We start from the raw sequence: 16,049 nt of genomic DNA on the forward strand, positions 1-16,049 counted from the left end.
GAGTTTCATAAGTGACTTCCTTTTGGGGTTTCATAACATCCAAATTTAAGAGCATCACAGCTCCTTAAAAGGCACCGCTTATTCACATTTAACTCTTCATTTCCGAGACTGCAGGTGCAAACCGCGCTTCAATGACACCAGTGTATTGTATCAACACCACGTCCGAACTTGTCGAGAGATGATTGAACGCTACAACATCACAAAGAACAACTGCTCGTGTGTGAGCCAACCTTCGTTGACTCCGACCCCCAGCAAGATAAACTTTCTGGATTAAGAATAACAAGACTACTTGACGTAGAACAGAAGAAAATAGGTTTCTACGTTTAGGTTTGCGAGATCTCCTGAGAATAAAAAAGACGGGGACATATTCCACGAGGCGCCCAGCGAGCGCGCGAACATTTTACTCCATCTTTTCTTTTCGTTCCTTCTTATGTTCTACTAGCTAACCAGTTGTTTGTCAGCGCTTGGCTTGCGTTCTCTTTGTCTTTTGATCCTTGTCCCTGTCGCGCTGTTTTTTTTTTCTTTCAACATTTACTCTTACAATCTTTCCCAGCTATCCATCCTGATCAGAAAACATTTGTTTTTAATCTAAAAATATTTTTAAACACTTTGTACTATACCTATTTACTAATTTCATAAAGCAGTGTCATCGTAATTTAGACGCACGTTTTTTGTTCATTACTGCAATTTTTCCGCATACATGATCGAGAAGTAACGCTTTTCCATTCATCTAAAAGATTCGCGTATACTTTTAACCCGAGCCTAAAAGATAAAAAGCCCAGAATGCCCTTGCCTAGTTAGCTTCGCCCTAACTCAATCCCAAACATTCTAGGCCGAATCTTCGAGAGGCCGAGTGTGGAAGTTAGGGAGTTGACAGTGGCTTTGCCGACTCATTCCGATGAGGTGCCATTTAGAAAACCTGAGTCTTGTACGCATATAATGAAAGGGGTCAGTATCGTGAAGCTGATTAACAGTTTTACTAATAGCGGTATCGGAAATTCAGCCTGGTTCATTACTTATGAACTTATCAGGAACATTAAAAGATTTATCTTGGCATGCCCTACCTCCTGAGGGTGAGAATCAACTCAAGAGTGTCATTATTAAAATGAAGTCTTATTACCTTTGTGCTCTACCAACATATTATTGTAGAAAGAACTTTTTATATAGAATGATTATAGTGCAAAGTAAAGGTGAAGAGAACAATAAATGTGGTCCCAACGTTTTTTTGCCCGCGTCTGGGGCGCTGCGTACGAAAGACAGGCGCGTTAATTTTGGACTCATTTCGGAATACGGACTGGAAGGCGAAGTGATATCCAGTTGTATGAGCAGTAAATGGTACTACAAGATTTTGTTTATTTGGTGACTTAAAACTAAAGAGGTTTTGGCAATGGGACCTGCGCCCCTGAAAATAGCAGGGCGCTTCGTGTAGCTATGAAAATTGTAAATGAACCAGAAAGAACGCACCGGGCGTATATGTGTCTAACGAGTTTAAAAAGTGTACGTTCTAATTCAAGACTTCATATGTCCTCCCGATTATAAGTTTAGGTGTTTAGCCCTCGCTAAATCATTTGGTTCAAGTAGAATTATTGGTAACTCTTATCTGACACAAGATTAAAGCACACGATGAATGTACGCCTACCTCAAGACCCTTAATTTGTTGGCCTTATTTGGGCGTATCTAAAACTTAATTTTAAACCTATTTTTGTTTTAAACGATTTTTACAGAAAGCAGACCTAGCCATCGCAGACCTTACCATAACTTCAAAACGCGAAGTTGCCGTCGACTTTACGATGCCGTTCATGAACACGGGCATCAGCATCCTCTTCAAGAAGCCCACCCAGAAGGTGACGACGCTGTTCAGCTTCCTGTCGCCGTTCAGTATGGAGGTGTGGGCGTACGTGGTGGGCGCCTACATCGGCGTCTCTGTGGTGCTATTCCTCGTGGGCCGGCTCAGCCCCTACGAGTGGGACAACCCACACCCATGCCGTCAGAACGACCAGGTTCTCGAGAACAGCTTCAGCCTGCTCAACTCTCTCTGGTTCACCATCGGATCACTCATGCAGCAAGGCTCGGACTTGGCACCCAAGTAAGAACAGCCTTGTTAAGGGCGAGAGTCATTTTCGGGGAGGTTTCGCAGCCGATCCCCAGTGTCTTTCCTGTAGAGCCGTGGCAGCTCCGCTGAATTGTAGGAGGACATTTATCCAATAAATATAGTGTGAAAAGTATTTGGGCATTTCTCGTTTTAGTTTAGGGCTAACCTTATCTGTGCATTTCACGGCTAACTTAGGGGAAAAATGCTTTGTAAATTTCTGCGTTAAATTTGGTGGTAAAATTATTTTCAAGTTCTTTCTCTGAACTTATCGCGAAAAAAAAAATGCTTTGTGCATTTTCCCGCTTTCTTTAGCAGTAAACGGCTTTGTTCATTTCTCAACTAAACTTAGCGGGAAAATGATCTGTGCATTTTTCCGCTTTCATTAGCAGTAAAGGGATTTGTTGAAATCTCAGCTAAACTTAGCGGTAAAATGATCTGTGAATTTCTCCGTTCTACATAGAGCGGTAATATGCACTGTGCGTTTTTTTCACTAAACGTTTCGACAAAAATTATTTGTGCACTTCTCCGTTTAATTTAGCCCTAAATGACTTTGTGCGTTTCTTAGTTGAACTTAGTGAGAAAATGATTTGTGCATTTTTCCGTTCTATTTAACGGTAAAATGATCCGTGCGTTTTTGTTCTTTTTTCACTAATCGTTTCAACGAAAATGCCTTGTGCACTTCTCCGTTTAATGGGGCCCTATATGACTTTGTGTGTTTCTTAGCTGAACTTAGTGACAAAATGATTTGGGCATTTCTCCTTTCAATTAAGCGGTAAAATTCTCCGTGCGTTTTTCCATTAAACGCATAGTCAATAAGAAATTGCTTTTTATATTTCCCGTTTATATTTATTTATTTATTTATTTATTTATTTACCCTCAGGGCCAGGGGCGTTACAGAGGGGCAGTAGATAGCTTATAATTTTTTCAGCTAAACTTAACCGTGAAATGCTTCTGCGCATTTCTCCCTTAAATTTAGCAGTAAACTGCTTGGTGGGTTTCTCCACTCAACGAATGGGTAAAAATATTTTGTGCATTTCTACGCTTCATTTATCGGAAAAAAGCTTTGAGCCTCTCCAAACTATACATTAGCTAAAAACTTTGTGCATTTCTACGCTGAATTTGGCGGTCAAATGCTTTGTACAATTTTCAGCTATGCTTAATGAAAACATGATTCCTGTATTCCTCTGCTAAATTTAGCGGGAAAACGCACGAAAGCACGAATTGTCCATCTGCAGCGCCTCGGCTGTCGCCACAGTTGATTTAGACGATACCATAAGGGACCGAAGCATTTTTTTTATTACTCCTATGATATCGAGAATGCCGGAGACTATATATTAGCATGGATATTAAAGCTAATCACCTAAAAAGACAAGTAAATGAAATACAAATAAAACAAAGAGCGATCCGTAGCTCTAACCAGATCACGTGCTCCTTTTCGTTTGAGAAATCAGCTGTGCATGCTAACTACCATGGCCGACGACTTCAAACAGGTATAAGTTAATTTCTTTCCGGCGTGCACCCACGTCACACCTATTCAAAAACTTTTTTTTTAGTTATGTTACAGCTTGAAGTTCCACTAGAGAATGTGCCCTCGGCCCGATAAAACACGGTCTCATTGTTTTCTTCTCATTAAGGAGTTTTCATAGATCGTTTCCGTCGTCCCGCAACAACCTCGGCAACCCGTTGCAAGATTCTGATCCTTGTAGACGAGGCTAACGGCTCGCAAGCCGCGTCTTTCTTGGAGAGCATGTAGCGCACCGAAAAGAGCCGTCTACGAAGACTCCCTAATGTCGCCGCAAGACATCGAAACCTGAACGAAGTTTGTGCCGACTAATTGAAATGCCTTCGCAAAGAACTGTTTTAAACCATCAGATGTTTTTTTTTTGTTTTTTTTTCTTTTAACAAAGCTTTTTATTCTGGAAGTTATTTCGTCCGTCCGTCTGTTTGTGCATTTCCCCTCTTAATTTAGAAAAAAAAAAACATTGTCCTGACGTGGCATAGTTAACATTCTAGCAGCACCTGACAACCCGACTCGAGACGCTGATGTCATTTCTCCTGACCACGTCCTGTGACTGGAGGTCAGGTGACGCGACGTCACGGTACCAAGTCGTGGTGTCACGCTACGCCCTGACGACTAGCCACATCAATTTTTCCGCTAAATTTAGCGGGGAAATTATTAACAGTATATTCTTAACTTCCGAAACGAATCCGTAATGTTTTCTAACCTAATTTATGCGACTGGTCCACTTTATTTTATGCATTATGTAGTTCAGCATATAAGCTACAAGACACAAAACGTCAAAATCAATGCCGTTTAAATAAAGAAATCCACATTGCGAGTGCATAAAAAGAGCTATAACTAATTCAGGTTTAGTGGTTAAGGCCCGTCCATTCGAAAATATTAAAACATCATTTGGACAGGTTCCATTGCGTTGCCATCGCGTACAGGAAAGTTTGAAAGTGAACAAATATATCTGCAAGTTGTATACGAATCTAGGAGGGAAAAACAGTTATTAACTTGTGTTTTTCTTTTTTTTTTTTCAAGTGCTTTAGCAGCGGATCTTAAATGTCGCTACCCATAAGAACATATTCAAATTGGTTATGCTGAGTTGTAATACAGTCACGAAAGTGACTTAGAAGGCGGATTCCCAACACGTCTTAGCAATAATCAGCAGTTTTTAACTGGACATTTTTTCTGTATTAGAGACACGAGGGCATATACTATCTAAAAGTGCGATTTGTACTGGGGCCTTTGCACTCACTGAGCATCCCAGAGGCACTGCATTTTTGAGTCAAGCATCATTTCAACAACTCCAACCACCGAGCTCGTAGTGTTTGACCTTTATGTGTTCTGAAGAAAGGTTGGCGAGTGCAAGGTATGGAAGGTTTGTAAAGTATACTCAATGTGTTTCTTTCCTGTTCTTCAGGGCCATGTCAACGAGAACAGTGGCAGGCATCTGGTACTTCTTTACGCTCATCATGATTTCATCGTACACTGCCAACTTGGCTGCCTTCTTGACCGTCGAGAAGACGGTCTACCCAATTGAGAATGCCGAAGACCTCGCCAAGCAGAGCAAGATCAAATATGGCTGTCTGCGATCGGGTAGCACACGAGCATTTTTTAACGCAAGTACCCCTTTTTTATCCTCAGATATTGTGACCCCAACGCTGGGCAGATATTTCGGTGTGTAAAAATCTTAAAGGCGTAAACGCATGTGATCTTCCACCATCACACCAGAGAGAGAAGAAGCATTTAAGCATGTCTTGATCATACCACTGCTATTGTTTTATATGAGAAGGCTTTTACACGCGCACTTTGCGACTAATTTTGTGAGTTCACTTCCCGGTTCAATCTATAGCTTGAGGGTATGTTATATATGTAAACAAAATACCTGATAAGCACAGCCGCCTGCCTCGGTGGCTGCGAGGCAAACCATCAGCCTTCAGATGCCCAGGTCCCGGCAGGTGGTGAACAAAAATGCCGGCCGAGGTGTCCGTGATCTGGTGGAGGCTTATTGCGGAGAGGCCACCCGGTAACCGAATTTTCGGTGTCACGTCAAAACATCCCCCAGGGGGTCTAAATTAATCCTAAGTGTTCCGCTGGGGCGTTGCAGATGTCATTCGTTGGTCTTTCACGTGGAGCCCCGAAATTGGTGTCTTTAGTTTGATAAACTTGGGGACGCACTGAATGAATTGCAAATGAGATGGTCTCACGGTGTGTGTGACGGCAAGTGACGTCATAAGCTCACAGAGCTCTGTGACGTCACACGAGGTCAAGGGTTCGCGTATCGCCTCGTTATTAGTGACTTTATGATCTCCCATGACGTCATGTGACTCTCGCGTCACGTAACCTCGTGACATCACGGTGTCATGTGACTCTGCTGTCACATACTAACTAAACTTTTTGTCGTGGTTTCACGTGTCGCCGCAGAGGCACGCGACACCCTGGCGTCAAAGCCATATTCGTGTGTGATTAGTTGTGTAAACTAATTCAACTTTTTGTCGGAACTCCCTCTTTTTTCTTGAGTGTCTTTTTTTGCCAGTAAATTAGATTTATTTTATCATCCAACGGCGTCTGTGTCTGCGCACCCTACTTTTCTATATATACATATATATATTTAGGGTATTCCACGTAAATTCAGCCAAGGTTTAAAATATTTCTGTGCATTTTAGGGACACAAAACCAAACGAATAAGTTTGTTCATTGTTCGGGACAACTCAGGCTAATTTTTGTATTTTGCCCAATCAACTAATTAATTATAATTATTATTGAACTTTTCGCATATTCAATTTAGAACGAAAGTTTCAATGAAAAAGTTGTATAGTGTCCTCAGAAACATCCAATTTAGTGGTTTTATTAGGAAACCTCTAACACGCTTCGTTTTTCCGAAATTAAAAAAATGGGCCCAAATTAAAAAAAAAAAGAAACAAAAAAAAAACGCGAATTTGTTAACACCGTTTGGTCAACCGTGCTCTATTCAGCATTCAGGCCTAGTCTATTCAATCCACGGCCTATCCGCAAAGTCACTTTTTTTTTTCATAATTCGCGAACTTTTTACAAGGCCTATAAAAAAGGTTTTAAGGTTTTTTTTGACAAAAGCCACTGAATTTGATGTTTCTGAGGACGCTTTAAAACTTTGCCATTCAAGCGTTTGCTCTAAATTTAATATTTAAAGAGTTAATAATTAAGCTTAATTAATTTATTAATTGGGCACAATCTAAAAAAATAACCCGACTTGCTCCTAGCAATGAACAAATTTATTGTTTGGTCTCGTCTTCCTAAAATGCACCACAATATTTTTAAATCTTGGCTCAGGTTACATTTGTTTCTAACGTGACTAATTTCAGTATCTTCGGCCGTGTGAAAGTTAGACGAAGAGGGTATAAAAGGCCGAACCCCAGGTGAACCCTATCTTCAAAGAAGGAGCGGCGTGACACTGTCCGACCTTAGGGGCGGTGTTCTTCGCGCGTTTTGTGCTCTTTTCCCTGCTTTCGCACTACCGCTGCTGCTAAAATTCGGCAAGTTATAACCTGATGAATGCTTTTTCTCTCAACTCTCACTTATGTAGCCTATTAAACGACTGGCTGAAAATCACCAATTGCAATATGCAAACCGATGCGGTAGTTAACGAAGTTTAGTTAATTGAGGCACTAATTTTCTTTTTATATCAGCTTTATGATGTTCCGCGTGGTCGATAACGTTATTCTGAAGCAATCATATTTTTTTTTAATCTTGAATCATTGTTGTTTTGACTTTTTCCGTCTTCAAAAATAAACTGTAGAATCATTGGTTCCATTTTTAATGAGCAATCCCAAGTGACAAAGACAAACAAATATAGTTCAAATTGGAACTGCTCTGAAATCGTTTAAACACTTAAATACAATTCAACCTCAACAATCTTGAAATGTTGTGTTTCTAAAAAGTAAGACGCAAAATATAATTTGTATTATATGATAGCAACACGAACAATGTACAATCAGATAGATTTTTTGTATAGCTACGCACCGATAGTTGTTTCATATTGTAGTGTTTAACGGTGGAGTTTCTGGAACAATTTGGATATGAGGCAAAAGGCATTGGGTAAGGGATTTTGTACAAACATAATCACAAAATCAAAAACTATAAACCGTTTTCTTTGAAAAATGGTTCGCAATAGGCCTTGCTACGTGAAACCATACAAAAAACTGAGTTTTTAACAATTTGAAAAGAACGAAAAAGTTGAGGCATGATCAAGTCGAGCTTTTGATCTATTCGAGCACGCGACACTTCACATATTTTTATTTTGTAAAACTAATAGTTCCAAGCTTTTTTTTTCAAACAATGTTGTTTATTGCAGGAATTATTCTATAACATAAATTTGTTTACAAAAAATTATACAAAAAAACAGCAACAAAAAGATTTGTGTATTTTAAATAAAACCACCCTATTAAACAATTCCCTGGTTAATAGACCTAGTTTAATGCATTCCTCGGCAACATGTGCGGTTTAAGATATATGATTAGTTTACTCATGACTTACACCGTGATGCATGTCAAATGAAAACATCCAGATATTGTGAATGACATCTAAATTGTGAACATTATAAAACAGGCAATTGCTAATGTTAGTAGGAAGTAAAGGTAATATTGCAGATAAAAAAGCTTCAAATAAACGTTTAATTAGGTCAACGTGTGCCTACAAACATAAAGAGAAGCGCAACCGCACTTGCATCGGCGACAAAAGGGCGACTGTCTTGAATCAGCGCCCTACCGCTGCATTTACACACGGGGTACGGTCTTTAACGTTCTGAACCAGGACACACAATAAGAGCTAAGAAAGGCCTGAAACTTTAAAAAAATAGTGATGAATGATAAAAGAAAGGAGTAAGCTAAGCGGGGTGTAAACCCGGTTCCTCCTCCTGGAAGCTGCGTGCGTTGCCAACTCCGCCTCGCACGCGGCAACGCGTTCTAATTATGTGTAAGATAGTCTTTACCTTTTTGTTATTTAAAAAACAGAAGCATGTTTTCAAACTCACAATGCGCATCGATCAATCTTGCAATAACAGTAAACGTACATTCCAGTTCAGTCAGGAATGTTGTCATACTGAGAGGAAAATCTGGCCAACGGGTTTTGCCGAAGCCGCAAGCGATGACTCCTCTTTCCAATAAAGTATTTGTTGGAGACACACTTTCTGTCATTTTGTTTGTGTGTCTAAGAGTGAGAGTCGGTTGTAAATTTTCTCAGGAATTCATGGTGCACTCTAAAAAATAGGGGGTGTAGGGGGTACACTCCTTGTCCCATATGTAACACCGCAAAGCAACAATTCGACTTTCAGTCCACCGACGTCGAACAGACGATACCAACTTACACGAGCGGCTTCATAGTCAAGCGATACAACTTATTAAAATAGCTAATGTTCGGATTAAGGACTGCAGTATGAAAATCAAGGTTTTTGTTTTTTTGTAGTCTTTGATACGCACATTTGCTATTTAGTACGTTATACCCAACAGCTATCAAGCCACTCGCAAAAGCCGGTATCGCCAGCTCGACGTCAGTGGACTGAACGTCGAAATGTAGTTTTTGGGTGTTACATATGAAACAAGGGGGTATACTCCCCACACCCCCCCTTTCTGAGGGCGTGGGCTTTGACGTACAGTCAAAATACAGTTGACATAACAATAACAAGGGCATTTTAAATGTCAAAAAATTGTGTCTAAGAACTCTTGGCGCCCAGCTCGGCCCCATTTGCCGAGTTGACGCCATCCAAGTTTGATGACGTTACGTAGGGTTAGGGAAGATTGTTGACAGGCTTCGATTATTCTAGGTGGCGTTGGTAAAGCCGATGTCGCTCAGCATCGTCAAACTGCACATATTAATTTCGGTGACGGGTTGACAGCTCCGCAGTAGTGGCTTTTGCCTGCTTTCTTGAAGATATCACTTCTGTTGCTGTAGAGCGCGCCCATCCACATAACACTCTAGAAGTTCACCACCTAGACTTAGTTGCACCTGTGTTCTAAATCACAGCACGATACTTGAAGAAACTGATTTTTGCGGACTGTTTGAGTTGTGTTTTAAGCATTTGCTTACATTCTCTAGTGAACCAGATGTCCGGTTATCAGTTTTCCGAAGCGAATCTGTCTTTTCGTGCGACTGCAGATTGCAAAAATAAAAACAAAATATTTTCGCTTCTTTATTTTCGCAGGAATCCAAAATCCCGACCTACAAGATGATGCACAAGTACATGCTTGATCACGAGAAAGACGTCTACGTCGAAACTGCCACAGACGGTCACACTCGAGTGATGGCCGGGGACTATGCCTTTCTCATGGAATCTGCCTCCATCGAGTATATCATCGAGAGAAACTGCAACCTCACACAAATCGGAGGCCTGCTTGACAACAAGGGATACGGCATCGTCACGAGAAAAAGTAAGTGAATGGAAAAAATGGGTAAATTTTGAAATACTTGAAAAAGCGGAAACCACACCCAGAAATGTTTGCGCAGATAGCCGGTGGTGAATTTAGATGAGCAAAAAACTACTGTACCCTCAACGTTTCTCGTCTAAAGACTCGGCTCATTTTTGACCTATGGTGTCGTCACGTTGTTAAGTACCACGTATATCGAATGCTGCATTTATATACTGTAAACGACTAAATCTTTGCGAGGGCCTATTTTTTTCAATTGCACAACCTTGAACATATCGAGAAAAAAATAATGTATCACGCGAACATAGCAACCCATTGTAACGAATATATAGATTATTCCTCTAACTGGCAATAGTTTGTGCCCGCAAGATATTCCCACACGTACACTTTGTATATGTCGCGAAATATTGTTTTGAAGTCTTTTACACTACATCTCGTAAAAAACGGTCGTTCGGATTCTACAACGTTCACGATTAAGGGCGTCTGATAGGAAAGTATGTCATTTTTTGTGTGGAGTTAACTTTTAATCCGGGTGTACTAAGAACATCAAACACTAATTATTGGTCGGTAAACTCGGCTGATCAGTCAAAGGTTAATGGAAAGTTAGCTTAGTTAAGATCACTCTCGAACCAGCTTAACGTGCTCCAGCGTATAATTGGTTGGCCCCTACATTCTATTGGAAAGCTATTATTACCGAAGTACGAAACCGTTTCTTTTCTTCACTGCCAGAGCTTGCTTTGGTAAGACGAATCATAGATAACTATAATATTCCCCGGAGAAGGGCAACAAGGAGGACAAAGTACAAACATAAACCTCAAAACACAGCTAGGTGACTGTTGCCCGTCTGAAAACCAATACGCCTGGAACAAGGGACCTCTTCATTTCCAGTGGAAATGGAGGGGTCCCTGGTTCCAGGGATCATTATGGTTATCCTTGTCAAGCTCGCTTGCACCTTTGCATTAAATGCATTATCATCATAACCTCAAAGTGCAGGCCGTTCACCTTTGTTGCTGTTAGAGTCCCTTTCCTCTACTCGCGTCTAACGTTCGGTTAGCTCAGTGGGTAGAGCACTCCACTAGAAATGGAGAGGTTCCTGGTTCGATACCAGGACCAGGCGGACTCTTTTCAGTAACTCACCAGCCACCAGATGTGTTTGCAGATTTGTGTTTCTCCTTTGTCCGTCTTGTTCCCTTTCTTCAAGGATTATTATCCTTGCCCAGATCGCTTGCACTTTTCGCAAAACCCTTCGGAGATGTTCGGAAAAAACCGCGGGACCGTGTGCATGTAGGCATCATCAAATGTAAAGCTGTGAGCATGTATTTTTTTTTTTTTTTTTTTTTTTAAGGCTACATCACTTAATTACATATTTTTTCAGAAGATGTCGGTTCGGTGGCGTGTTATTTATCAATCATTGTTAAACGCAAATGCTGAGCGTTTTTTCGAGGGCATTTCGAGTCAATATTCAATCAATATTTTAGTATTTATCAACTAGCTTTTCATTCTGCTTGAAGTTGGTAAGCGATGCTAAAAGCGTATAACACAACCGTATATAGAAACACACTTCGCCTTGGCTTTAGACTTACAGACTTCTGCACACTATTGAGTTCTTCCATCTTTTTTGTAAACTTAAGATAACCGCGTGCAACAGTATTGTTATACCGGATCTTTTGACGGCTTTTTTTTTTTTACTTTGAACGCAAAGAATTGCAACGACAAGCGATTGCGACAATACAAACCTCTACCGAGGGCTCCATTTATTTAGATGGCAGTATATAACGTTTTGTAATCCTAAGTCTTTAAATAAATTTGAGAATAAACTTTTTCGGTAGTAAAAATAAGCATTGATTTATGTATAAACTTTCAGCGCCTCATCAAAATTACTAATTATGTACATTAAAAAAAAAGTGGAACACGTAGACGGTTTATCGTGCTGATGTGCAGAGATGGCCACTTGTGCCACAGGAAGCCAATGATAAAAGAAACATCGCTGGCTCATTCAAGTTACATGTATTTTTGTGGCCAAGGGAAAAAACACGCGCTGTAAACCTTGATGATACTAAATGACTTAGTGTTTTTATGTGAGGCAAATCAACAATCAGGTTAATTTGAATTTGGATAAATTATTTAGGATGGGTATTTTAGTAAAAGAATGTGTTTAGTGAGTCAAAAGGAAACTAGATATCGAGTGTTGAGAGTCAATGCCTGCTTTTAGGTAAGAAAGTTTGAAAATAGAGGACATTTAAATAGGGGCCACAATGCCGTTTTGGATTCCCCGAACACCATGGAGGTAGGAAGCTTCTGGAGGTGACAGTACGCCACCTGAGGAGAAGCCAGAAGTGGGAAGGGGAACAACCCCAATGATGGCCAAAAAACCACGGCAGTTTTGGCTACCCTCGGGTTCCCCTCACCACTTCTGGCTTCTCCTCAAGTGGCGTACTGTCGCCTCCAGAAGCTTCCTACCTCCATTCCGAACACTCTTGGGCGTCACACTGCAGAAGAGCCGAAGTTCTGCTTCCTGTTTGGGGGCCCAAGTTTGGGGGACGAGAGGCGTTTGGGGTCCCCTATTTTAAAGCTCTCTAATGAGGGCGGCTTATATCCCACCTCGTGTCTTTTGTAAAGCTGTCCGCCTTTTTTACAGCGATTTGCCCCTCAGTGACAAAGTATGCCAGCCGAACCCAGCTTACGCATTGGACGCGAGTACTGCGTCCCTCGGGTGTATGCGCTCGTGAACAATGAATTTCTCAACAATATTCTTATTAGCAATCGTGCCCAATGAGTGCTTGGACGGCACTTGCCATCTTTTGGAAACGATTGCGCTAAAAAAGCACATTGGAATCATTGACCTTAGAGTAGTCGCATTTCGAAACTATCACCGTTAGAGTTGACAATAATGCGTTACTTTTATTTCCGTCGATGAAGGCAAAAGTAATCCAACTGGCCAGTCGTGATTCGGCAAGAAAGATGAGCTTGGGTTTTCGCTGTAGCTCCACATTATAGAATATTGCACGAGACTCAAGGACCACGGAGTTCTAACCCCGGCGACCCTGAGACGGCTGGCAGAATTTCCTCTTCATGTGAAATACGTAGTGACGACCACGTGATTCATCATTTTGCTTTTGAGTTGAGAAAAAAAGCTGAAGAATTTAGAAACTCATTTCATGGTCCCTTTAACTATGCAAATATAGTTAAAGGAGCTGTGCAACGATATTCAATTGAAATGTTTTTCACTTGACACGAGCTTACTGGCACACCTGGGACTCAAGGATACTCGCACGCAACGCCACTGGCCAAGAAACTCCTTTGTTGCGGTGTAATTTCAAGGACAAAAGCGATCATTTTCATTCAATCTCTCCTTCGCAAAATTTGGTGACGTACCGTGGGGATCGCAGTACACCCAAGTGACGATGTTTGAATGCGGTTCATAGATTGGTCCCGAGCATTGCGTGGGCACTCGACTTGGGCTCGTGATAATCGCTACCTCGGGTAGTGACCCGTGTCCAATCGCTGCAACGACGACAACAGCCGAGCCATAACAATGTCTGGAACTCAGCGCGTGTCCTGCGCTTTGCCAACCCCAGCGCGTGGCTATGATCAACACTGGCGGCATATAATCGGCTTCAGATCACGTGGCCGCTTGTACTAGCTGCGAGTTGAGGGGGTGAACGCTGCTCGTTTGTCTTTAATTTTTTTCTGGGACTTCTATTGCGTGGGGTGAAAAACGAACGCGTGTTTCATAAGTCATTAACGTTAGGGATCCGTTTTAAGCGGTATTTGCGCAAAGTACAAAAATTGTTGCATCGCTCCTTTAAAAACCTGATTACCCCTTACGCAATGTATATTATTAATTCGGACCCCACACGGTAGTATCTTATTTTTCGCGCAATTTGTAGGTTTCACTCGAAAAGCTGATCAGGAAAACGTCCGGAATACTTTGCAGTGAAAATGGGTTGATGCCATTAACTCGATTAAAACTACACATAGAAGAAAAGTGGTATAAGTGTTGCCATGAAGTCCTTGGGTACGCGAAAAGAAAAGAGTTTGGGGGTGAGGGAATTCCATTCAAGAAGGCTAACGACATTCGAATGGGCTGGGGACTGACAAAACTTAAATGTGCTGAAGTCGACGATCTTATAGAACATTGAGAGAGACCTCTGCGACTCGCGCACTTTTCAATGGGATTAGGTACGCTCATAGTAGTTGCCTACAGCCGCTGCCGTACCTGTAGAAACCTCTACTGTTTTCAATTGGAAAGGAGTCCCCGTCCCATGCTTGTCTGCACTGTTCGCTGCGCTCTTTCGCGTAAAACATTATGTCGCAAATTACCGTGTCCTTACACGTTAACACCTGTTGTGGTAAAGACCGCGACACATATCATATTCAATTACATTCTTATTATTTTCCTGAGAAACACAAATACTGAAAACGAAATGACCGCATTTAAACATTCAGTAGTACAGCCAGTTGACTTGTTCATTTTGGCATCACTTTTCGGGCATTGTTTCATCACCCTATAGTCTACACTGAGCATAAATACGCTCCCTCTATTACACAACTTCAACAGCCATCGAGAGCGAGCTGGTTGCATGGGGCTGAGCCTGCTAGTCCTAGGTCTCCTTGGACAGGTTGCCTGCTTCTAATGGAAGGATCGACTTACTTTCAATGTAAAGCTTGGCCTTCATAGGGGAATACATTGCCCGTAGTGAAAGAGGCATCCTCTTCTAGATTAAAACGTTTCAGAAGCAGCCTTTTTAAAAGCCACTGCAGGAGATCCGTTACCGTGAAATTTAATTAGAAAACCGCAATGGTTCTCCTTGCAAGTGCTCATTCTCTTTCTTCATTTAAGAAGAATACCCGTTACAAATACAAAATTTACTGAGAGTGGCTCATGAGAAATATGTGGAGTATTAGAAATTTAGAAATCTTAGGGCACTGTAACATAAGGAAATGAAACGAAGAAAATTAAAACTGCTTACGTGTAGGAATGCCAAAGCGTTCCTATTCGGAGCGCATTCCTACGAGCAGCGCGCCACGTCGTCCTTTTTCACACGACGCTCCGGCGGTGACATCACGCTCCCTCACAGCGCAGGCGCGGCGCCCCGCTGGCTCCACGGCTTTCGTGGCGATGCATCTGGGTTGCTGTGCTTTTCTTTGTGTTTTATTTCTGAGGCGCATCGGCTTTGACTTCGAGCGCCACGCCGACTTCCGTGACGAAGCATCTGTGTTGCTGTGCTTTCGGCCAATGGAAATCCAGGTGCCGTTTTCGCTGCAACAGACAGCGGCTACAGACAACACCAGCTTCGCTCCATGGAACAGTTCATGCTTTTGCATTAAAACGGTCTAAAGCCAGAAAAAAGGTAGAACAAATCATAAGAAGCAAGAGCCTTAAGTTCGCACGCGAGGGTAGTTATAAAAATTAAAAGACCGCGCTTTAAAATATGTTTTTTAAAACGAGACATGAAGTGCCTTAAAACGTAGCTTAAAAATCCAACATATACCAGAAGGTCTTCAGCTACAAAAAATCACACTACACTCAAAGATTTTCTGATAAAACATAAAGATGTTCACAACAATCTTGTTGACGCTGTAACATTTTAAGAGCGCAACAATGCAAACGTTTTTGGGAAAAAATGTATGTCGAATTTTTAGGCAATTTTGTTGCATACGCGAAGCTTTCGGGCTTAATAGCCCAGTGGTTAGACTTCATAGCCAAGCACGTTGACGTTAGTTAGTGTAATGTGGGATTATCGTCTAGTGCTCAAACTCATGCGTCTAAAACTTTTGCTCACGCTGTTCATCACTAAGATTCCGCGCAGTTAAACGCTTGCGTTCATGACGCTCTTCGTGAGGTACACTCCAAAAAAATAAGGGTGTAGCCATTACATCCCTTGTCACGTATAAGACACACAAAAATTCAATTCGACGTACAGCGCACTACCGCCGAACTAACGGCCCCAACTTTTACGAGAGGCTTGATGACCGGTGGGATATAACATAATGAATAGCTAAAGTACGTATCAAGGCTTAGAGTGCGCGTAGGTCGAACTGAAGTTTT

At 41.6% G+C, this 16,049-nt stretch overlaps 1 protein-coding gene across 1 annotated transcript in view; it reads left to right on the forward strand.

Moving 5' to 3' along the window:
- LOC8042343 (glutamate receptor ionotropic, kainate 2) overlaps positions 1–16,049 on the forward strand; it is a 422,879-nt gene that overhangs the window by 395,563 nt on the left and 11,267 nt on the right. Inside the window, exons 11-13 of the mRNA XM_029986050.4 lie at positions 1,725–2,086; positions 5,020–5,218; positions 9,775–10,000. Of these exons, the coding sequence (XP_029841910.2) occupies positions 1,725–2,086; positions 5,020–5,218; positions 9,775–10,000 (787 nt within the window). The remainder of the gene's footprint in view (positions 1–1,724; positions 2,087–5,019; positions 5,219–9,774; positions 10,001–16,049) is intronic.

The sequence above is a fragment of the Ixodes scapularis genome, unplaced genomic scaffold (genome assembly GCF_016920785.2).
Source record: "Ixodes scapularis isolate PalLabHiFi unplaced genomic scaffold, ASM1692078v2 PGA_scaffold2__306_contigs__length_199485367, whole genome shotgun sequence".
Taxonomy (NCBI): Eukaryota; Metazoa; Arthropoda; class Arachnida; order Ixodida; family Ixodidae; genus Ixodes; species Ixodes scapularis.